The 22,846-nt window shown below is 57.8% G+C and overlaps 1 protein-coding gene across 4 annotated transcripts in view; it reads left to right on the forward strand.

The window, feature by feature from the left end:
- Positions 1-19,699, forward strand: part of NR5A1 (nuclear receptor subfamily 5 group A member 1) — a 29,317-nt gene extending 9,618 nt beyond the window's left edge. For all 4 annotated transcript variants that reach the window (XM_086325249.1, XM_086325250.1, XM_086325252.1 and 1 more), the window contains 4 exons: positions 1,592-2,217; positions 9,231-9,350; positions 11,180-11,327; positions 17,957-19,699. In XM_086325249.1, coding sequence (XP_086181375.1) covers positions 1,592-2,217; positions 9,231-9,350; positions 11,180-11,327; positions 17,957-18,204 — 1,142 coding nt within the window. In that variant the 3' untranslated portion in view covers positions 18,205-19,699. The remainder of the gene's footprint in view (positions 1-1,591; positions 2,218-9,230; positions 9,351-11,179; positions 11,328-17,956) is intronic.
- Positions 19,700-22,846: the final 3,147 nt, after the last annotated feature.

A 22,846-nucleotide genomic window follows, 5' to 3' on the forward strand; every position in this document is an offset into this window, starting at 1 on the left:
TAGCCTTTCCCTTCTCCAGGGGATCTTCCCAACCCAGGGATCAAACCCAGGTCTCCCGCATTGCAGGGGGATTCTTTACCACGAAGGGGCTTTTCAGTAGTACCTTCCTCCTTGAGCTAGTGAGAGAATTGTATGAAAAGCTCCTAGCATGGTGCCTGAAATGTAGAAAATGCTCAACAGGTTAGCTGTTATTGTTATCCTTACTGATGTTATTATCCATCCAGCATCACTGTGCAGCCCTCACTCACCCAGACCACTCATCTCTTCGTCCGTCCATCCAGCCAGAAGGTTCACTCAGTTCATTCACTCAGCAGGTCCCTAGCCAGGCCCTAGAGAGCTGGGCAGTGGGGACCAAGTGCTCCCAGAGAACCCAGGCCCATCCTTGTCTCCCCACCCCCACCCCTAACTGTCTGTCCAGAGGGGAGGAAGAACGCTTCAGCAGGAAAGACTCACGTTCTTTGAGGGTGGACAGTCATAGGCTTCTACCCTGCTGGCCCCAGCCGGGCTGTGCGCCGAGCAGGCAGCTGTTGGTTAAAGTTTTTAAACAATGTAGAAGGCCCCTGGTGGCTCTGAAAGCTGCCGGGGCCAAAAGTCCTGCCACGTAGAGGAAGGGCTCCCGATGGAAGGGGGATATCCTGTCCTGCCCCCAGAGCCCAGGTCCCCAGCTCCTGGGCCAGAGGGAGTGGAGCAGGGCTGCCCATTCCCAAGGCAGGAAGATTGGCCGGGTGGGCCTCGGGACACCCTCCTTGCTGAGCACTGGCCTCTCTCTCCTGTCCTCTCCCTTCTCTGGGAGCTCAGGGTGGGGTCCTGTCTGAGCAGGGGCAGGGGCCACACTTCGGCTGCAGAGATACACCTGTTGGGTCCAGCTGGTGACACATTCTTGGCCAGGCGGAGGGACATCTGGTCAGCAAGGGAGGTCCCTTCCCCCAGCCCAGAGCCCCAGCCAGCCCTTAACTCAGCTTCAAATTTGAAGGCAGCAGAGGAAGCCTGAGTCATTTTGCAACAGGGGTTCAACAGAGGTAGGCAGACAGTCAAGAAGCAGCTGGACCCTGGGAACCCACCTGGGAATGAGGCTGACCAGAGCCCACTTCCCGTCACCACCTCCCTGCCAGGCCCTGTGCTGGGCACTTGAGCCCATTGCTGGGCCCCTGGAAGTTCTCAGCCTGGGTATGATAGCACTCAGTGGGATGAGAGGCCAGACATCTGGGTAAGAAGAGGATGCTGCCTGTGAACCCAGAACACTTTGGGTGTTTAGTAAAGCACCAGAGATGGAAAGGCTTTGAGACAGAAGGAATATCACAGGCAGGGTTGGGGACACGCCAAGCAGAGATGCAGAGAGATAGTAAGGTGGAAAGGAAAGGAGACTGGGGCTCGTGAGGGTTAGACAACGTGGCAAGGGCACCAGGGCCTTGAATGCCAGGTTAGGGGATTGACTCTTGTGAATGGCAGGTTAAGGGCACCGGAGGAGCCATGAGAGGTGCGGAGCTGGGGAGAGGCCCAATCAGATCCGTTTGGGAAAGAGTTGTGAGTGGAGCGGTAGGGAGGGTGGCCTGGAGGGGATGAGCCTGCCCCCCTCTGCCTCTGCCCACAGCTGTGCGCGCTGACCGCATGCGAGGCGGCCGGAACAAGTTTGGGCCCATGTACAAGCGGGACCGGGCCCTGAAGCAGCAGAAGAAGGCACAGATTCGAGCCAATGGCTTCAAGCTGGAGACAGGCCCCCCAGTGGGGGTGCCCCCGCCGCCCCCTCCCCCACCGGACTACATGCTGCCCCATGGCCTGCATGCATCTGAGCCCAAGGGCCTGGCCTCAGGTCCACCAGCTGGGCCACTGGGCGACTTTGGGGCCCCAGTGTTGCCTATGGCTGTGCCCAGCGCCCACGGGCCACTGGCTGGCTACCTCTACCCTGCCTTCCCTGGCCGCGCCATCAAGTCTGAGTACCCAGAGCCCTATGCCAGCCCCCCACAGCCCGGGCCGCCCTACGGCTACCCAGAGCCCTTCTCGGGGGGGCCTGGTGTGCCCGAGCTTATCCTCCAGCTGCTGCAGCTAGAGCCAGATGAGGACCAAGTGCGGGCACGCATCGTGGGCTGCCTGCAGGAACCGGCCAAAGGCCGCCCCGACCAGCCTGCGCCCTTCAGCCTCCTGTGCAGGATGGCCGACCAGACCTTCATCTCCATCGTGGACTGGGCACGCAGGTGCATGGTCTTCAAGGAGCTGGAGGTGAGTCCCTCCTCCCACCTGGCTGGCCGCTGGATCTGGGGTGTCTTCTCAGCTGTCTAAGTCTCAGTCTTGGACACCCCTTGGGTGGGACTAGCCTACCCACTGGCTTCAGGCTGTGTCAGGGGACAGGGAGGCCACCCTGGGGAAGCGAGGAGTATTCCTGCCCCTCTCCCTCCTCCCCACTCACCCCTCCCTCTTTCCCCTTCTCTGTTTCCTGGGTATCTATCTCGCACGGCCTCTGCTTCTTTCATCTCTGCCTCTTTCTGTTGTCTCTCTCCCTGGTGTGCTATCTGTCTGTTTCCCTGTCTCTCTCTAGTCCCTTCAGTCTCTCTCTCTCCCAGTCTGCGACTCTCTGGACACTTCTCTTTCTCTAGATTCTCCCAAAGGACTAGCTGAGTCCCGGGGAAGCTGTCTCTGGCTGTCCCAGCCCAGCATCAGGAAGAGAGTCCAGGCCCTCCTGTCCGCTCATTTGGAGAGGCCACCACTCCCCACGAGCCTCAGATATCATAGAAGGGGTGTTAGTATCTCAGTTTGGGGTGCTTCTCCTTCCTACCTAAGGTGAAACTATCCCGCATTTCTCATGCATGGTGGTTGGTGTGCTTATGCTGAGTCACTCAGTCGTGTCCGACTCTTGTGACCCATAGACTATAGCCTTGCCAGACTCCTCTGTCCATGGGATTCTCCAGGCAAGAATACTGGAGTGGGTTGCCATTTCCTTCTCCAGGGGATCTTCCTCACCCAGAGGTTGAACCCAGGTCTCCTGCATTGCAGTCAGACTCTTTACCGACTAAGCTACAAGGGAAGCCCTATGGTGGTTGGTCCTAGGTGTAAATGTGTGTGTGTGCGTGTACAGGGAGAGCTAGGTGCCAGGATAAGTAGGGGATGGCAGGGCCCACCTCTCATCTTCCAGATACTTTGGCTGCAAGGTCTTCCATTCCCCTGGATTGGGATACCTGTGGCTAAAATAAGCAGAAAAGCAGCAGGAGAAACTAAGGCCAGACATGGAAGAACATCCCACTCATCCCGCCCAGTGGTTTGAAGCGCTCAAAGGCTGAGAGCTGCCCCTTTAGTGCCCTGGCTCCCTCTGACCAGGGTGTCCTGCCAACCTCAGAGACCCCCAAGCCTGGCCAAAGCCTATCCTCCCAGGCTTAGACCAAGACACGATGGGCCTTTACTCCAGGCCTGTTGCTGTCTGCAGCTCTCGGGTCTGCCCGCCTGGCTGTAAACAGCAGGGCCTGTTGCCCTCCCTGCGGAGCCACTGCAGCCTTGAGCAGCATTGTCAGTGCTGACGCCACGCAGGCCTGGGCTTCCTCCAGGGGCATGTGGCCGGATGGGCCGGGGGCACTGCCTGCCGGGGCTGGGCTGGACGTGGGGTGGGGGAGGGGTGAGATGAAGGCTGGGCACTGTGCACCCATGAGGCACTGTGGGGCCGGGGGCCTGGGTTGCTCTGGGAGTCAAGAGTTGGCAGCGATGGCTTCTGCTTCTACTATGGAGGGCCTCTGTCGTGTCTGAGGTCTGGGGATGTGCCGCGTGTCTGCTGTGGGGTGGGACTTCTCACCCATGCCCCCTCTCTAGGCCGACCTCATGGACAGAACAAGAGGCAGGGCCTCAAACAGTCCCATCTGCCTTCTACTCATGCCTGGAGGCCCTGAGTGGGGGATGAGGGTCCCAAGACCCTTGGATTGGTTGCCAGCTTTCCCTCCAAGCCTCCCATGAGCCCCCAGTGCAGAGGGGAGGAGGAACGGAGCCTTCCTGGCCCTCCAGAACCCTGGATCCAGGGGCAGGGCACTTCCTCTGGCCGCCATCCTGGTCTCTCAGGGGTTTTTCACGCAGGATGGGAAGGGCTTTTGTCCCAGCTTTGCTGAGTGTTTTTTCCTGCTTCTGGCTTCTCTGTGGTCCAAACCTTCCTGCTTCCCCTTCCCAGAGTCTCTGAATCAAGCCCAGGTTACCAACCTCTGTAAAGGAGACTTGCAGATAAGTACTAGCCCAGCCCTTAGAGGGCCTCTTATCAGCCATATGGAACTTCTTTTCCACTGGTCCAATAAGTCCTGGGCTGATGTGTTTGCAGAGCCAGAGCTAGGGAAGCTGAAAAGTGGGAGGGGAGCCGAGTGACTCTGTTCTCCCCTTTGACCCTTCATTTCTCACCTCTGGGCAGGACGCATCATAGCAGCCAGCAGAGAGGGTGCTCTGAGAGTAGGGCCACCCGTGGCCTGTGCATGGGGACAGTGAAATGGATGGGACCCAGGGGGCTGCAGGCCAGAGGAGGAGACAGACATGCACATAGATAACGCCAACACAGGGCACGGGGTGCCCAGGTCTCTGAGAGCCAAAGAAAGGGGCCAAGGGAGCCCAGTAGGAGAGCAAATGGTTCTGTCTTAGAAAGTTAGGAGAGGTTTCTTTGATCTGCCCCTCTCCAGAAAGCAGTCTGAAAAGGTTAAGGGTGTTCCAGGAAATGGGAACAACATCAGGTGCAGAAATGCAAAAAGGCATCACGCGTCAGGGAACCCCAGGCAGTACTTGAGGCAGGGCTGGAGAGGCAGGGAGGGCGGGAAGCAGAGCCTGAACCAGGAGTAGGTCCTTCAGTGGTGGGTGATGGACAGCCAGCCAGGGAAGGCCGGCTCCCACCACAGAGCCGGAGCTCTCCCTAGAAAGACCCACTCAGTCCCCTGTGATGCTGATGACATCTCGCTGCCCAGGGCAAGGCATGAGGTCATTGCTGAGCTGATACTGGGGGCTTCGGATGCCCTCTTGGGCTTCCCCTCCTCCATCCTCTTTCCCAGCTTTGATGTCCCTCTGTCTCTGCATGATGCTCCATCTCATGCAATTGCGTTGTGCTAAATATGATGTGGCACAGAGATTAGAAACACAGACTGGAAGCAAGGAGGCCTGTGTGTAGCCTCCAGATTGCCACTCATCTGCTGTGTGCCTTTGGTGACTTTATCCTCTGGGCCTCAGTTTTCCATATCTGTGAAAAGGGGGCAGTGGACATAATGGCCACCTCATAGGGCTGTTGGAAGGGCTTGGTGAGCAGGGGCAGGTTAAAGAATTTAGCACAGGGCGCAGTGCACAGGAAGTGTTCAGGGAGTCGGGGCTCAGCTCTCTCCCTCACCCCCTGCTGCTGTCCCACTGAATCTAACCTTGCAGGTGGCGGACAGGCCGAGACAGGAAGAAGGAGAAAAGATATATTGTGTCCATGCTCCTCTGAGCATGCTAGGGCTCTAAGAGAAGACAGGGCCCACCTTGCCCTGTGCTTCCAAAGCAGCTTTGTACCTGCAAGGTAGCAGAAACTCACCTGTGCGCACTGCTCAGTGGGGGCAGGGCCCAGGCAGGCAGCCTCTCTGGACAGTCCCCCTGAGGGACAGCTGGGAGGACGCGAGATAGCAATCAGGGAGGTGGAGACGAGGGCCAAGAACGCCTAATGACCCATCTTGACATCAGTGCACCCTTGACGCCCTGCTCCGAGGCCCTCAATCGGCAACACATTTAACTGCTTAGATATATAGTTTCATTTAAGTGACAGTAACTCTGTCAGTCCTGGGCTGACAAATGACAGCCCGCCAACCACTCAGCCGGGACAGCGCCACGGCCAGCCCATGGCTTGTCAGCCACTGGAGAATTACAGAGCCCGCTGGCCTTCGACCGCCAGACCGATCAGACCCCAGGGGACTCCAGAGGGGGGCCTGCTGGGAGGGAGGTCATCTCAGCACCCATAAATACCCAGTCTCTGAGGCAGGCTGCAAAGTGTCAAGGCTCCAGGAAGATTTGTGGTGGACTGGCAGAAGGGGTGGGCGGCTGGTGGGCCCAGCAGACAGGCCGGGCTGATGAGGGACCCCAGGGCTGAGACTACGAATGTCCTGATTGCCAGGGCGAAGGTAGAGGAAGAACCTTTTGCTTAGGGAGAAGCCCATGGAAGGTGAAGACCAGCCCTCTTTGCTTAAATGAGCCTCTTCGCCACCTGCTTTCCTGTGGAGAGGAACTGGCCCTGTGGTTTTCCTTTTAATGAAAGGGGGAGTGTGTGTGCGCGCACTTGTGTGTGTGTGTGTGTGTGTGCGCTTTCCTCTGTGTGAGGAATGTTTGGTGTTTGGTATCTTTGTGTGTCCATCTAGGCAAAGTGAGAGTGAAGCGTCTGGAAGGCGCAACTGCTTAGCTGATGGGTAGGGGAACCCAGGCGAGGTGGGCAGTGTCTCTGGAATAACTTACCTGGGAACCCTCACGACTGACACCGCTGTTTTCTGTAACCAAAAGAGGGAGGATTTATTTTTCCCATCTCTCAGAATAGGAAATCAGGGCCGAGTGTGTGGCTAAGCGGGAACCAGAAGACACAGGGCGCCGACGCCCAGCCTCCAAAGTGCATCTCTCTGCCTGCGCCCCTTCCACCCCCGTGGCAGGGCTGCCCCCACTCCCGGGGTCCGAGGTCTGGGTACAGAGTCTGCTCCCGGGGCTTGGCCAGCCAGGTCACTGTGACCCCTTCTGCTTTCTGCCCAAAGCTCACCCAGCTTATCTCCTAATTCTCCCCCTTATCTCATGTGCTTCCATCTCCCCACCCTCTGTTCCCTTAATTCAGCCACAAGGGTGTCTGCTCTCGAGGGCCCCAGTGGGTGGGGAGGCGGGGCGGGCAGAGCCCACCCCTGCACACCCTCTGTCTCCATCTGGGTTGGCCAAAACAGCCAGTGTGACTCCCCGAGCAGGAGGTGACGGGGAACGGGGCCTGGTTGAGGTGCTTGCTGAGCCTCGCCTCCCTCCTTGGAAGGGGTGGGCAGGCGCTCCAGGGGCTGGCCACTTCCTGAGGTGAGATAAGGCCAGGTGCCCCCCCCCTGCTGTCTCTCCTGGCCTCTCCCATTCAGAGCTACTTCTGCCTGAGCCTGGGGTTCCCCCGGCCCGGGTGTTTTTTTTTTGTTCAGACAGTTATGAGGCTCTAGGACGGACGTTCTGCTGGGAGAGGAGGGGGAGTGGTAGGTTCTTGACATGGAGGTGAGGGGAGGCAGGAGGATGGGAAGGCAGAGCAGGGTAGCGACAGACCCTTCCTCTTATTCTCAGCTGTGCGGGCTGGGAAGGGCTGGGCAGGCGAGTCCGGGAGGAACCTGTCTGTGTGTCCGGCAGCTTGCTTTGTTCTTTGTCCACTTTTCTCTCCTCCTGTCTGTCTGAGGACTGGCTCCAGGGCCACCCCCAGGAGAAGAGCAGAGCAGAGGGGAAGAGGGGCTTCTACACCCCGCCCCCCGCTGGGCAGTTGGTCAGGTCTGGGCCAGTTCCCCACAGGCCGGGGGCTGCCTGGACGCCTCTGGCCTCCAGGTTGAGGGTGGTTCCTCTGGGCTGTCTGTGTATGTCTTGAGGAACACATATTTGTTCATCAAGCAAAACTGACGCCCCTCTTCTGGGGGCCCAGAGATGAGCTGGATACCAATCCTGCTGGCAGATCCCACAGGTTACCAGGGAAGATATGAAGAAGAGCCATGAATAGCACCATGAGATGTTGTAGTTGCCAAGTTGGGAGGAGGGGGAGGCTTTCTGGGGGCAGTAGTGAACATGCCCTGAACTCAAGGGTGGCAAGGGTGGCAACCACCATACCTAGTGGTTAAAAGCACAAGTGAACCAGAAGGAGCTGTGTGACCTTGGGTAAGTTAGTTGATCTCTCTGAGCTCAATGTCCTTTCTCTTTGTTGTCCAATTCTTTGTGACCCCATGGACTGTAGCCCTCCAGGCTTCTCTATACATGAAATTCTCCAGGCAAGAATACTGGAGTGGGTAGCCATTCCCTCCCCCCAGGGGATCTTCCCAACCCAGGTATTAAACCCAGGTCTCCCGTATTGCAGGCAGATTCTTTACCATCTGAGCCACCAGCGAATCCCCCTTTTTTCCGTAGATTGGGGATAACAGCAGTACTTACCACAAACACTTGTGGAGCTGTAACAACGAGACTCGATGTTGTAGTTTGCACTCAGTGCAGGGCATGGCCCCGGAAGGTGCCCAGGGAGTACCCGCTGCATAGACGGTGGCTGGTCCATGAGCCACAGATGCTGAGAAGGACTGGAGTCTGCACTGTGTGGCCCCAGGAGGACACACTGCACCCAGCACCGTTCTGAACACCCAGAAGGGTTCAATGTCATCCCTGCTGTGAGCTGAGGACCAAGACTGCTGGCCGTGGCCCTGGCCTGGCTCTGTTTCTCTCTGATTCCTGGAGAGTCCCTTGCCCTCTCTGAGTGGCAGATTCTTCATCTGGAAATAGTTTAGGCTGGGGTTCCTCGAGGGTCCTTCTGGTTCTGGCATCCCATGGTCCTGAGTCCCACCTGTCACTGTCAGGCTAGAGTGTGGCGATCGCCATGCTGGAAGACTGTCCCTGCCCTCACACTGAGTGCCCCCGAGTACAGCCTAGGGACTCAGAATCGGCCCTGTGTACCCTTCTGTTCCTCCTTCCGATGTAGACCATTGCCAGCCACCTGCTCATTCCCTGGGCTGGGCTGCAGGCTTGAGCTTGAAGGTTCTGCACAAGACCCAGGGGAAGCCCTCTGACATGGCTTCTTTTGGAGTGGTTGAGGCTGCTAGACATGTGACCACAGGCCAAATGGGCAGAAGGAAAAATTAACACTAATTTTCCCTTGCATTTGAAGGAATCCTTCACAAAGTGTGAAGTGACATTATGCGCTAACATTTACTGAGGGCTTAATATGTGCCGGACCACCTTCTAATACTTTGCCTACTTTCCAGATGAGAAAACTGAGGCCCACAAAGGTGACAGAATTTGCTTAAGATCATACAGCTTGTAAGAGGCAAAGCCATGGCCTGCAGCCAGGCCCAGCCAAGTCCAGCGTGCCTCCACTGGACCCTCTTATTATTTTGCCAGACCTGTACCTTACTTTGATGAGGAAGACAGATGGGCAGACTGGACACAGAGGCTGGGCAACTTGCCCGGGTCACGTGCACCATTGAGCGTCTGAACTCAGAGCTGGTGGGAGAGGGGCGAGGGGAAGGTCCCCAGCAGGACTGGACCCTGGACCCCGGTGTGCCTCTTCCTTGCAGGTGGCCGACCAGATGACACTGCTGCAGAACTGCTGGAGCGAGCTGCTGGTTTTTGACCACATCTACCGTCAGATTCAGCATGGCAAGGAGGGCAGCATCCTGCTGGTCACAGGGCAGGAGGTGACCAGACCCTACTGTGCCCCCCGCCCACCCCCCCATCAACCATGCCCTTCCAGAATTCTGGGCCCAGAAGCGATCCTAGGCCTCTCCAGGGCTGGCCCTAGACACCGCTGAATATCAGCCCTTTCCCCAGCTTCACGGGATGCCCACCAGCCTGACCTCCCTCTGACCAGCCCTAGCTTTGACCTGGAGAGGAGCCAGCCTCTGGGAGCCCTGTTCTGGGGGAGCAGCTCAGAGCTCTGGAAGGCTCTGGGAGAAGGTGGCGGTGGCACTGAGTAGTGAAAGAGTGAATAAGGGTTGGTCGGGCAGCGACAGGGGTGGCGGGACAGTCCCCACCTCCACACATGCAGAGGAGACGGCTGCATGAACCAAGCTCAGAGAGGCAGGTTAGGGCTGCAGAGCTGCCGGAGGCCGCTAGGAGGAGGGTCTGGAGGGGAGGCGCCCTGTGGGGCTGAGATAAGGTACGAGATAAAGCTGGAGGGCTCGCTAGGGGCCTGCAGGTTCTAAATCCTGAATGGATGGATGGATGGATGGTTGGATGGGCAAAGGGGTCTGGGCCCCAAAGAGCTCAGAGTCAGAATTTGGGCACCCCAGGATGGGAGACATGGTGGGGTTGGTTTCGCTCCTGAAATCAAACAGGGGGCATCAGAAGAGTTTTAAGTGGGGAAGTTCACAGCCAGGTTGTATTTGAGGAAATGGCAGGATGGGTGGTGAAGAGGAAACGAAGGTAGCCACCCCCTGCTCAGAACACTTGGGACCTGGGAGGGCATGATTCAAAGACGGGCTGAGACAGGGTGGAGGGGAAATGGAGGGAAGGGGAAGGAAGGAAAGGGAGGCTGATGCCCAGGGTCTAACCTAAGGAGGGAGCATCACTCCTGGTGTGTGTGTGTGTGGGGGGGGAGGCGTGGATACAAGAGGGGGAGTGGGTTTCACAGGTGCTTGGAGTGGGGGTGGGGTGGAGATCGGAGACTACGGCCCTGCTCCCCACCCCCTACCTCCACCCCAAGCCCTTTGTCTTCATCCCCTGTCCTCACCTGGGTGTCTCAGGCCATCCACGGCTAGCAGAAAGCTAGCCACCTGTGAGTGCACGTGAAGTGAGTGAGAGGCAGGAGTGCTGGCCCCTGCCAACAGGTGGGTGGACGTCTCTGAGGCCATGGACTGTGTGTGTGCACCCTGCGGCTGTATTTTATTGTGCAGATATCTCCACACACATAAGTGGGTGGATGTTGAGATCTGCCCCTCACCATGTCAGTGAGAACATATACATGGGCGCGTGGATGTATGTGTGTTACCCTGTGATGCGACCATAGGAGAGAGTGTGTGTGTGTGTGTGTGTGTGTGTGTTCACACCCTGTGAGTGTGTCCCTGCATGTGTGTGAACGTGAGCTGAGGTGTGGCCACATCCAGGTGTCCATATGCGGCCCCCCGGGGCAGTCATGGGGCCGCATCCACGTGTTTGCGGGCACAGCCGCCCTGCCCCCGCCCCCACACCCAGCACAAGCTGGCACTCACTGCAGATGCCACCTCACAGCACACAAGCTGCTGCACCACGAGATCTGATCTGGCGGCTGCTCTTCGTGCATGAAGGACCCTTCAGCGCTCCCTCTGCACCCACCTGCCTGATGTCAGCTCTGCTGCGTGGGGGTCTTGGCTCCATGCAGGGAGCAGAGCTACGAGCCTGGGAGGGGTCGGGGGAGCAGGGACTTGAAGAGAGGCCTTCCCACCCGGCCCCGCCCCTAGGCGGGGCACCCCTGACCCCCAGGCTCCGAACAGTGCCTGCCCTGCACGCCCTCCCCTTGCGGCGCTGACCCTGCCCTGTGCCCGCCCAGGTGGAGCTGACCACGGTGGCCGCCCAGGCGGGCTCACTGCTGCACAGCCTGGTGCTTCGGGCGCAGGAGTTGGTGCTGCAGCTGCACGCGCTGCAGCTGGATCGCCAGGAGTTCGTCTGCCTCAAGTTCCTCATTCTCTTCAGCCTCGGTGAGTGGGCTGAGCAAGGCCTGGCCTGGGGGTCAGGTGGATAACAGGTGGTGGGGTGGAGGTGGGGCTGGCGAAGAGACCCCAAGGTGGAGCGGTTCTCTGATGGGCATCCTCGAAGAAGCCAGGCCCCCTCCCTTCGTGAATAAAGCTGTGAGGGGACCTGGTCCAGGGCCTGCTTTGTCTCTGGGCCTGAGTTTCTCTGTGTGGGAGGACAAAGGGCCAGGATAGGTCTAAGACTTGCCGTTTATGGGATAAGGACTTCTCCTGAGAATTTGGTAAATTCTTGGCTGAAAGCCTTAGGGAAGTGCCCAGGCCACCCCCAGAAAATGCCCATGTGATTTCAGGAGCTTCTGACCCCTGGTTCCCGTCCTGAGGTTCCCTGCTTTTCCTAATTCCCTGCTCCAGGGGTGTCTTTGAGGCCCAGACCCCTTTGCCCATTCATTCATTTTTTCATTCACTCACTCAAAAAAACAAAGAAACAAACCCAAATCCTTGTCTTCAAGGGAAGATGAGACAATAAGCATAATATGATTAGTAAACTATACAAATTAGTGAAATGACTAGTAAAATGTGTCACCTGGAAGACTGTGGTAAGTGCCAAGGAGGAAAAAAAAGCCGGGCAGGGGCAGAAGGCAGCCCAGGCCACCAGTTCTCCCAGCTCCACAAGTGTCTGGTGTCTGCCTCCTGTGCCCTCCTGATCTTGGCCCAACCTGTGCCACTCACGTCTCCACCCTCCTTCTGGGTTCTCATCAGGTCAGCCTCCCTCTGTCCTCCTTCACCCAGCAAGCTATGTCCAGTGCCCTCCTTGTGTCCAGTGATGCTGTGCCCCCGCTCTCAGGCAGCTCCCAGTCTGGGAGACACCTTTACCCAGCACCATCAGGGCTGAGACAAAGAGATGGGGAATCCGGGATGGGGAGCAAGGGATCTGCCTGGAAGGCTTCCTGGAAGGGGGACATCTGAGCAGGGTCTTGGAGGATGAGTAGGAGTTTGCTAGGGGGAATACATCTTTTAGCAGAGGTATAGATGGGATGGAAGGTTGGAACAGAGGGAAGTGAATGCCTTGTCACCTGGAGAGAGGGCAGGACAGAGACGTTGTCTTTGTGGGAAATGACATCATAGTCACAGTCTGGCAAGTGTGTGCCTGCCTGAGAGTCGGGGCAGCTGGGGAAGCAGAGGGTAAGATAAAGGCTGGGAGTGGGGTGATTAGTGGAGTATTGACTGGGGGAAGCCCTGTGCTTAGGCTGTGATCAGGGGCCTGGGTGCCTAGGCTGGATTTCCTGACTCTGGCACAACAGGTTGGTAGCTGGAGGGGGCTTGTCTGCAAGGCTGCAGGGCTTGGTAGGAGCAACCATGGTGGAGGGTGGGGGCAGGATCTTGCCTCTAACAATGCAAGCTAGGGAAGGAAGTGAATGCATGAATAAGTCTCTCTCCATCTTTATCTCATTCTTTATCTCACTCTTTGTGGGGAGTGACCTGGGTCATGATAATGACCCTCCGGGTGGGGGCCAGAATGTTGGGGCTTTGAGGGGAGAAGACCTATGACCCAGGCTTTTCTGAGCTCCTGGGTGCACAGTGAGAGGAAGCCAGGGAGCCACAGAGGCTGCTGGCTGACAGGTTCTAGGTTAGGGGAGGAGTCTGAGCAGTCCAGCGTGAGCAGGGCTAGGCCCAAGAGGAGAAACCAATGATAGCTTGGATATTGGGGAAATCTGCCTGGAGGAGGGCCCTCTGCACTGGGCCTTGCTGTATGAGCAGGAGTATTCTGGGAGAAACAAAGCAAGCCGCAGCAAGGGCATTCCAGACAGAAGGAATAGCTGGTGCAGAGGGATGGGGAGAATCCTGACAGCTCGGGTGTAGCTGTGGGGCAGGGAGAGGGTGAAGAGGAGCCTGGAGAGGCAGGCAGGGGCCGAGCTGTGCAAGGCCTTGAAGGCCAGGCCAGTACCTTGAAGCTTCCCTGGGAAGAATCTGCAGCAGGAGAATCATGATCTAGTTTGTGTTTTGGAAAGGTCCTTCTGACTGCAGCATGGGAAAAGGATGCCTACGGCAGCCCAGAACCCTGCCAGAGGTTGGATATGGGGCTGGGAGAAGCGGATACATCTGGGCAAGATGAGGGGCAAGATTTGCCCTGAGTCTGGAAGGTGGGAGGGGGCTACTCCCAGGATCCCACCCAGACAGCCAGACTGGGGTCCCCAAGGGAACTGGGAACCAAGAGAGGGGTGGCCACTTGCCCATCGCCCTTCAGCTGGCATGCTGAGCATCACCCCGGGGCAGCGCCTCCCTGGGCTGCTCAGCTTGAACCCGTGCGATGACTGTCCCCCCACTCCAACTGCCCTGCCCTCCCACCCTGCCCCTCCGCCCAGCGGCCCCTTCTCGCCTGCCTCCACAGAAGGGTGCCATTTGGTGTCTAAATAGCCAGCTCAGGCAGGCGCGAAGGCAGGTAAGGAGGTTTAATTAAAATTAGTGCCTCTCTCCTGGCAATCACGGTGTTTATGAAGATGGGCCCGGCTGGCATTGTTCTGCAGAGGACTTAATCGAAGCTTAATGGATTGACCTAACATTCGATTTCCTGACTTGCATTGAGGCGGCGGCAGCAGCATTCCCTTAAGCGTTTGCAATTTACCCACTGCTCGCGCCAACAAAAGGCGGCCTGAATAGCAGCCCCACTCGAGGGGCCATTGTGCGCGGGGGCGCCTGCCTGAGTCACCGCTATTGGGACAACATTCTTTATGCCTCGCTGGAATGAAAGGATTATTCAAATATTCAATTAAACCGTGAAAAGGGGGCTTTTCTGAGAACCTGGGGGCCCCCGGCTCCGCGGAGCTAGCGGGCTGCTCTCAGAGGTGGGGGTGCTATCTCCCAGCTCCCCCCCCCAACCCACCCACCCCCGGGACTGCTGAGCAGGCCCATCTCCAACCTTTGGCGGCTCATGGCTCATAGCGGGGCAGCAGATGAGGTCCAGCTCTTGGCTGCCCTGAGACGCAGAGCTGAATTTGCCCCCATTGTGCGGATGATGGGAAACTGAGGCTCAGACTGGGGAAGAGACTTGCCCCCGGTCACCCAGTTGGTGAGCTGGGATTTGAGCCCCCAACACAGGAGGGGACATCTTCAGGTTTCTGTGACTAAGGGAGGAAGGGTGTGTTGTCCAAAGGGATGTAGGCTCTGTCACATGGTCATCCCAGAGAATCTTCAGAGCAGTCCCTTTAGAGGGGGGCTAGGAGAAGAGGCATAGCTTGATCATGCTCCCCTCCAAGGGGGAGTCCAGAAGTCTCCCTGGGGAAACCAAGGGCCCCAGGCTGGGTGGTCCTTGGACTGGACTCCTGGGTTGGATGGAACATGAGGTCATCATGTCATCTAATCCCCCAGGAACCCATGTCCAGGCCCGACCCCGCCCCTGCTTACCCATAGTGCTTGGGAGCCAGAGAGATCTGGGTTCGAGTCCCAGCTCTGGTATCCACTGCGCGCTCCAGGCACACTCCACTGTCCTTAACACCTGCGTGAAGGACACCCTTTCCTGCCTGCCTTCCTGTCTGTAGGGATTAACTGATGGAGGTGGGCAGGGAAGGTGCGGCGGGTGCTGGGAAAACGACTTTCCTGTCTTGCACTGTGGTGGCTGGGGCTCAATTAGTGATGGTGCATCCCTCCCCCAGCCCTGCAGTCCACCTCGGGGGGCAGTGGGGTCTCCAGCCCGCTGAGAGCTGCCAGGAGGGGTGTGTCCCTGAAAGCTGTTCTTGCCTGCACCTCCCCATCCAGTGCTCCGCCCTGCTGTCCCTGTCACACCGCTGCTGGGAACAGTAAATCCTGGTAAAGCCGAGGCTCCGGTCCTCCCCAGCCCCCTCCCACTCCTGCCTCTACTGCAGCATCTTGGCCAGTCCTTCCCACACCCTCCTGTTTCCTCTGGGCCCCTTGCCTTCTGTGTGGCCTTGAGCTGGTCCCTACCCTTCTCTGGACCCCCAGCTTCCTATTGTAAATTGTCAGAAGACTAACTGGAGAATTGCCCAGCCCAGGGGATGGTAGGAATTGAAGGTAGATGGGGTTGAAAAGAGATTGGGAAATGGATGGGACTGGTAGGCACCTCTTGCCCCCAGGGAGGCTAGTTAGGTGGGGAGACTTCCCATGACCTTTGAGTGAGTCTGGAGAGGACCAGGCTAGGGAACAGTCATGTACAGTTGGACAGGTTGTTTAACTGAACAAGGGCGCCTAGACAGGGGAAGGTAGAGCCTGAAACCCAGCCTGCATGCCCCTCACCTGTCTTTCTGTGAGGTACGGGGGACCTTCTGTATAACTGGCACAAAGGTGCCTTATGGGCTAATGGTAATTCTGGGGAGGCCAGGAAGAACATGACCCTGGTTCACTTAGTATATGAGGGGAGGGGTATATCATGGGGGAAAGATTGGAGCGGGGGAGTGCCCAGATCCTGCCATACGCCCGAGGTCCAGCTCGGATTTCCCTAAATCCGACTTTGGACAACACAGGCCTCGACGGGCACGCTGGGGGCGGCTGGGGATCAGGGTTGCCAGGAGCATCCAGCCCTCCTGGCGCAGAGGGTGTTAAGAGGGATTAGAAGGGCCAAGGGCTGCGCATGCTGGGCTCCAGACTCCCCCGCAGCGGCTGGGCTGCGAGCAGTGGGAGCCGAGGGGAAGTGGATGGACGACTGTTTTCTGAACCACAGGCTGCCACATCCCAGGCCACACGGGGCTAGGAGTCAGGGATGCGGACAGGATCTGTGGGTTCCTGCTGATCGGTAGCCCCTAGCCAGGGCACCAGCTGAAGATGCTGCCCAGGAGCTGAGGAGGGCTCCTGTGACAGGAAACTGGCCCTCTATGGACACCCTGGGGGCCAGGCGCCTGTGCAGCTTCCCCTGCCTCAAGGGGGGCGTGGCCCCTTTCATAGAGGACGAAGGCCTTCAGGTCAGGAGAGGATAGGGCGCGGGCCACCAATTCTAAGCAGTGGGGCTGGGATTTCAACCACCATCCATTTCACACTGGAGACACTTGATTTTTGTCTCCTCACTGGGCCTCTGGGCAGGACCACACTCCTTTGTCCCTGGTCCACACAGAGCTACCCAGCCACCCACCTCTCCCTCCCATCGGCAATTGTCCCTTTATGTTTTGTCCCTGTTCTTACACAATGTCCGTGTTTTCTGTGCGAGCATTTTTTATTGTTTTGGTTTTTGTTGTTTTTGGCTGCACTGGGCGACATGTGGGCTCTTAGTTCCCCAACCAGGGATCGAACTCATGCCTCTAAGTTGGTAGCTCTGAGTCTTAACCACTGGGCCACCAGGGAAGTCCTTTGCAAGCATTTTTAAGTTATGTAGATGGCTTTTGGGCTTCCCCAGTGGCTCAGCAGTAAAGAATCCACCTGCCAATGCAGGAGACAGGGGTTTGACTCCTGGGTCAGGAAGATCCCTTGAAAAGGAAATGGAAACCCACTCCAGTATTCTTGACTGGAAAATCCCTCGGACAGAGGAGCCTGGCGGAATATAGTCCATGGGGCCACAAAAGAATCAGACAGGACTTAGCAACTAAGCAACAGCAGCAAAGATGGTGTTCCCTTATAGATCTCATTCTGAATCTCCCTTTTTTGTTTTTATTCTGTTTTCTCCCCGCACTCAGCCCCAGGCTTTTAAGGGTTTGTCCATTTGCTCAGTGCTGTGTCTGCTCTATTACTTCTGCCTACTGCACAGGACTCCTGGGGGTGTAGCCCCCGCCCGGCCATCCGGGCCACCTCCCGATCGCTGTAAATACTGTTGCAGTGAGCATCCAAGGCCCCCTCCCCATGGCCCCGTGAGAGAATTTCCTTGGGGTGCTGGAGCCTCTTGATGGGTCAGAAGGTGGATCAACAGCGTGCCTGCCACTCTCTCCACTCACAGTTCGCCTCTTGGGATGGTGCTGATGGGTGATGATGGTGGTGGGGTGCTGATGAGGATGGTCACTCCCTGGAGACGATGGTGACAGGATGGTTTTGACCGTGGGGGATGGTGTTGGCCACGGACGTGGGGAGAGGAGGAGTGACAGTGACAGTAACCCAGGGAGCCTTGGGAAAGCGCCAGACGCTTGTTCCTCTGAGCACTTTCTGGATACAGGCTCCCTGAACTCTCACAGCCGTCTTGTGAAGTAGATGCTACTGGTGCTCTTTTTGCCAGTGAAGAAATCGAGAGGTTCAAAGACAGATCCGAGGAGGGACTGGGGGAGGTTGGCGATGGTTTCGGTGATGGTGGCGGTGGGCGCGAGGACAGTGGCGGCGGTGGGCATGATGACAGTGGCGGCAGCGGCAGTGACAGGTGCTTGTGGCTGGGTGACCAGCGGTGGCCGAGTGTGTGACAACCACAGGGGTGTCAGCAGTGGTGACTGCTGCTGGTGGTGGCGTTCAACCAAGGTGTCGCTGGTGATGGTGACCCTGGTGGTGGCAGGAACGACTGAGGTTTGGTAGTTGACGGCGGCAGGGACCATGTGGGTGAAAACCAGGGATGCTGGTACTGGTGTCTGCCAACTGCGGGCATGGCACCGTGGCGGCGATGGGGAGACTGTGGTGGCAGTGCCCACGTCTGGTGATCGCAGGGACGCTGGTGTGGGTGAAGCCAGCGACAGCGTCGGTGATATGACGGGACTGGTGATCGGCTCCTCCCTCTGCAGATGTGAAGTTCCTGAACAACCACAGCCTGGTGAAGGAGGCTCAGGAGAAGGCCAACGCCGCCCTGCTCGACTACACCCTGTGCCACTACCCGCACTGCGGGGACAAGTTCCAGCAGCTGCTGCTGTGCCTGGTGGAGGTGCGGGCGCTGAGCATGCAGGCCAAGGAGTACCTGTACCACAAGCACCTGGGCAACGAGATGCCCCGAAACAACCTGCTCATCGAGATGCTGCAGGCCAAGCAGACTTGAACTCGGGCCAGTGCGGGGGAGGGGGACCGGGCCGGGGCCAGGGGGCGGGTCGCAGCACCCTCGCAGCCTCCAGGTGGTTTATTTTTATTACGCTGACCCAGGACCCCACCACGTAGGCCGCTGCCCCTCAGCTCTGGGAAGCCCCGTGTTTGGGAAGGTGGGCGAGGGTGAGCAGGGCCTGGCTGAGGGCAGGTGGTCCCCACTCACTGCTGGCACTTGCCTGCTACTCAGAGTGCCCCAAGGAGGTGGCTGCTAGCCACTCCTTCCCTCCCCCTGCTCCCAGCTGTCTGTCCTGGAGTCTGGATCCCAGGCCCAGGGAGGAGGTTCGGATTCCCTGGTGGGCCTCAACGTCCCTTGAGTCAGAGGTCATCCCTTCGTCCTCTCCTGGGAGCAGAGGCAGAGAGAGGTCAAGTGGACATCAGCAGGCGGGAGAGGAGAGGGTCTCCAGACCCTCCTGGAGACCAAGAGGGAAGCCCTCTGTTTTGTAAACTAAGGATAACAGAGTTTGCAAACTTAGGCAAGGGGACTGTTGGGCCCTGGAGGACACTGGGAGACTGGTTAGGACAAAAAGACCTCCTCCCTAAACCCTCTGCTCCATCTGACGTCTGCAGGGGAGAACTTTGACAGTTGTTATCTGAAAAGTATTTTGCTACAATCATCTTTCTAACCCTCTCCCGCCAGAGGAGAAGTTTGGTTTGGCACAATCGGCATTCTAGCCCTGTTCACAGTTGGCCCTCCTGGCTGATATTTATCTGCAAGGCTGTAGTCAAGAAGTTTGTTTTGTTTTGTTATTTGATTTTAATTTAGGTGCTCCTTGAAAGGTATGTATGTGGAGGGGCAGGGGACAGATCTGAGGTCTGAGACTGGGGGTACTAGCACCAAGGACAGCCCGTGGTTTCTCTCCAGACACCCTCATACCGAGTACCCAGGGGTGGTGCTGGGTCATTATTCCTGAGCCCCCACTCCAATCCAGAGAAGAGCCTGTCCCTCTACCCCACTAGGTGGACAGCAACATGGCCTGTGGGGAGCTCAGAGTCTCTGTGAGTGAGAATCGGGGTGATCTTGGGGGGAGAGTGTACGGGGCTTCAGGTCAGGGACATTGCTGATGAACCGTCTTTCACTGGCCCCATCCCATTGGGTTCCTTGCTGCACACCTTTGAAGCTGGACCTCAACTCCTCTCCTACATCCTGAAAGACCCTCTGCAGGGCCAGGCACCAGGGAGCGGCCTCGGTGTCCTCCGTCTCCAGGCCGGGCGTCCACGGTCTGTCCCGCTTTCACGATGCTGTCGCGGCTTGTGCTCAGCTTGCCCAGTTGCAGATCGCTGGGCATCCCTGCCCCCGCCTTCCAGCACCCTGTCTCAGTCGCCACCCCTGTCTTCTGAAACACGTGCCCCTGGCCAGGCTGGCGATCCCCCAGCCCCCAAATGAGAAGTGCCCTTAAGAACCCCCCAACCCTTGCAGCCCTGGAATAAATTTTGCAATTAGTTTCCAGCTACTTTTGCCTATTTACATTCTGGGGCCAAAGCAGAGCCTCCCAAATAGGCTTGGGTTATCTAGGGCAGGGCCATGCTCCAAATGGGATGAAGGAGATACCCAGGTAACCTTTGGTTCAAAACCTGGGGGAGGCAAGATGGGGTTTGGGGGCTGGGGAGGGGGATACCAGGCACTACTGGGGCCCCACCTCATCCCTGGGTCCCTGCTAACCCTGGGAGGCCTGGAAGAGGCTTGGGCTTCCCAGAGCCTCAGCCTCAGTTGCACCCTGGTTGCATCTCAGCTGCCACCCTGGGCAGGAGGGAACAGTCATTGAGTGAGCATCTGCTGTGTGCCACCCGTCATTTCACTGTTCCTCCAGGAGCCCCGTGAGGCAGGGGTTATAATCCAGAAGAGGGCAAGGGACTTTAGGCGGCCACCTGCTGGGGCCCACCTGCCTTCAGGGCGCTGGCCGTTTCTTCTCTGTCTGCCATCAGAGGCCTACAGGCCCTGGGCCTGGCCCCTCTCACTGATTCCCCGACTCCCCCCAACCCAAGCCACCTAGTGGCAGCAGTGAGCAAGGCCCCCTCTGAGGACTGCTTCCTCTCGTCTGCTCCAAGTGCCCTTCCAGGACTTCACCTGCCTTGTCCATTGGTCCGGCCCATCCGCTCTTCGCAGTCACTTTGGTAGGTGGCAGCCCCAGATTACAGACGAGGAAACTAAGATGAGTTGTCCTCTCCAGGGTCACACACTGAGAAAGCCAACCACAGATGCAAGCTTCCATCCTTGACCCACTTGACCAACCTAATTTACTCCCAGAGTCACTCCTGCTCCACCCGTGCCTCTGGGCAGATTAGGAGCAAGCACTTCTTTTAGGGCGAGGCAGCCTGAGGCAGACACCTTGGCAGTAGCACCTTCAGATACCCTGGTTCCTGCCCCTGGGGAATGTTTAGTCTTGTAGGGGAGAGTGTCTTAATCAGATCGTAACCTGATGTGATACATCGTGTAACTGCACAAGATAACAAAATGGTTGATTCTGCTCCTGGGGGGACAGGAAGTCTTCACAGGAGAGGTGTCCTCCAAACTGAGTTTTGAAGGATGTCCAGGGGTTTGCCAGCTCGACAGGAGTTGGGGGCAGTCCAGGCAGAGGGAACAGTGTGAGCATAAGGCTGGAGGGGCGTCAACCAGCAGTGTGTGGGGACCTAAGTGCAGTGGGTAGCCTTTCTCTCCTCCAGGGGATCTTCCCAACCCAGGGATCGAACCCAGGTCTCCCGCACTGCAGGCAGATTCTTAAACAGCTGACCCATAAGAGAAGCCCAAGAATACTGGGGTGGGTAGCCTATCCCTTCTCCAGTAGATCTTCCCAACCCAGGAATCAAACCGGGGTCTCCTGCATTGCAGGCGTATTCCTTACCAACTGATCTATGAGGGAAGCCCTTGGAGACCTAAGAGGTTATTTTGGCTAAAGAGCAAAGACAATGTGTTGTGGGGAGGAAGTGGAGCAGGGGGTGCGGAGACTGGAAAGGACGCCTTGGTTCCCAGCCCTGACCGCCCCCACCCTCCCACCCCCACCCATATGATTAGTGTGTGGGGAGGCAGAGGCACTCCGGAGGGGAGTGAAGAGTCAGGATATTGCAAATACGGCAGTGGGGGCTACCAGGTGCCCCGTCCAGTTCAGCGCCACCCTCTTGCTGCCTCTCCAGGGTCTGGCCCCTTCAGTCCTTTCTCACATTAGTGGGCAGTAGGCTCTGCCTAACAGGCCAGGCTGAGTGCCCTGGTGGTGAACCTCAGCAGTGATGCCCGGCCCGCCACTCCTCCTGGGGTCCTGCTGGATCCTCCCTGGGCAGGCAGGAACTATACTCCTCCCCACCGAGCCTGCTGTCTTCTCTCTCTGCCTGGGACCTTCGGAACCTTAGACATCGCCGCCCCTGGGCTGCAGGGTCTGTGTCCATGCTCTCTGTCACATCCTTCTTTGGCAATGGCCAACTTTTCCTGAGTGCCTTGCATGCTGGGCACTGGGACTAACACACAGGATGGCTCCATGTCCCTGCGGAGTGGGTCTGATGTCCCCCATTCTGCAGATGATGGACTAGGCTTCTAGGAATTCAAACCCCAGCCCCAGAATGAAATACCCAGACCCCTGTGTTGTGCGGTGGGTTAACTATACCCTGAATAGATTTTTATCTCAGACTCAATGCAGGCAGGGCCCAGGATGAAAGTGACCCTGAGGTCACAGAGGGAACCGGGAGCAGCTTGTACCTTGTTGGGTCTCGGGCTTCTTCTCATGCAACCCCACCCCACCTCCACTCACCTGCATGGGGAATGGCTGCCTCCCCACTTCCACCCAGCGGATGCTCTGATGCCCCTCAGCTGCGCCATGGCCTCTGGCCCAAGAAGTGCTGGAGTCAAGCTGAGGTCAGCAGGATGCTGTTAACAGCCTTGCACCCCAAGACCAGACCCTGGGCCTCTCCTTCACCTAGCCCCTACCTTGGGGCCCACGCAGGTGCCAAGCCCTCACCATTACTGCTCACCTTCGCTCTGAAACTGGCTCCGCCCACGAGGAGACCAGGTCTCAAAGAAGAATCTTGCCCGAGGCCACAGAATCAGTGATGCCAAGACCTAGACCCATAGCCAGATTCCGAGTTGGAAGTCCTCTCGCAGCCCTGACACATCTGACCTGAAGCCACCCCACCTGCCGTGGTGTCTCCTCTGAGCAGGCTGCCTGGATGGCTCCTCACAACGACTGCCACCCCTCACCTCTATGTCACCCAGCCTAGGAGACCCAGGTATGAGTCATGGAGATCTTCCCCGAGCGTCAGAGTTCTTCTCTGTACAATAGCGGTGATGGTGGTCTCAGGGCTGAGGTAACTCTGAGGTGGTTTGAGGTTCAGCACAAGCCAGGTACACAGGTAGGTGCTAATTAGTGTTGGCCACACCTACCCTGATGGTGAAATGGGGTCCATCTTGAGTCGAAAAGTCAAAGAGTAGCTTGTTCCTCCCTCCTCCCAGGGAGCCTGGCGTCTCATCTGCCTCCCCAGGCCAGGGTGACCCCAAAGAAGGAAAGGTCACTACAGTACCGTTTATTACCAGAGACACCAGGGGGCTGTCAGAACTTCGCAGCAGGAGGGGCGGGGTAGAGGGGAGGGGCGGTCACGGACAGAAAGCTGGGGAC

This window comes from Bos grunniens, chromosome 11 (assembly GCF_055505025.1).
Source record: "Bos grunniens cultivar Pamir isolate PY7600 chromosome 11, Bosgru_T2T1.0, whole genome shotgun sequence".
NCBI classification, from domain to species: Eukaryota; Metazoa; Chordata; class Mammalia; order Artiodactyla; family Bovidae; genus Bos; species Bos grunniens.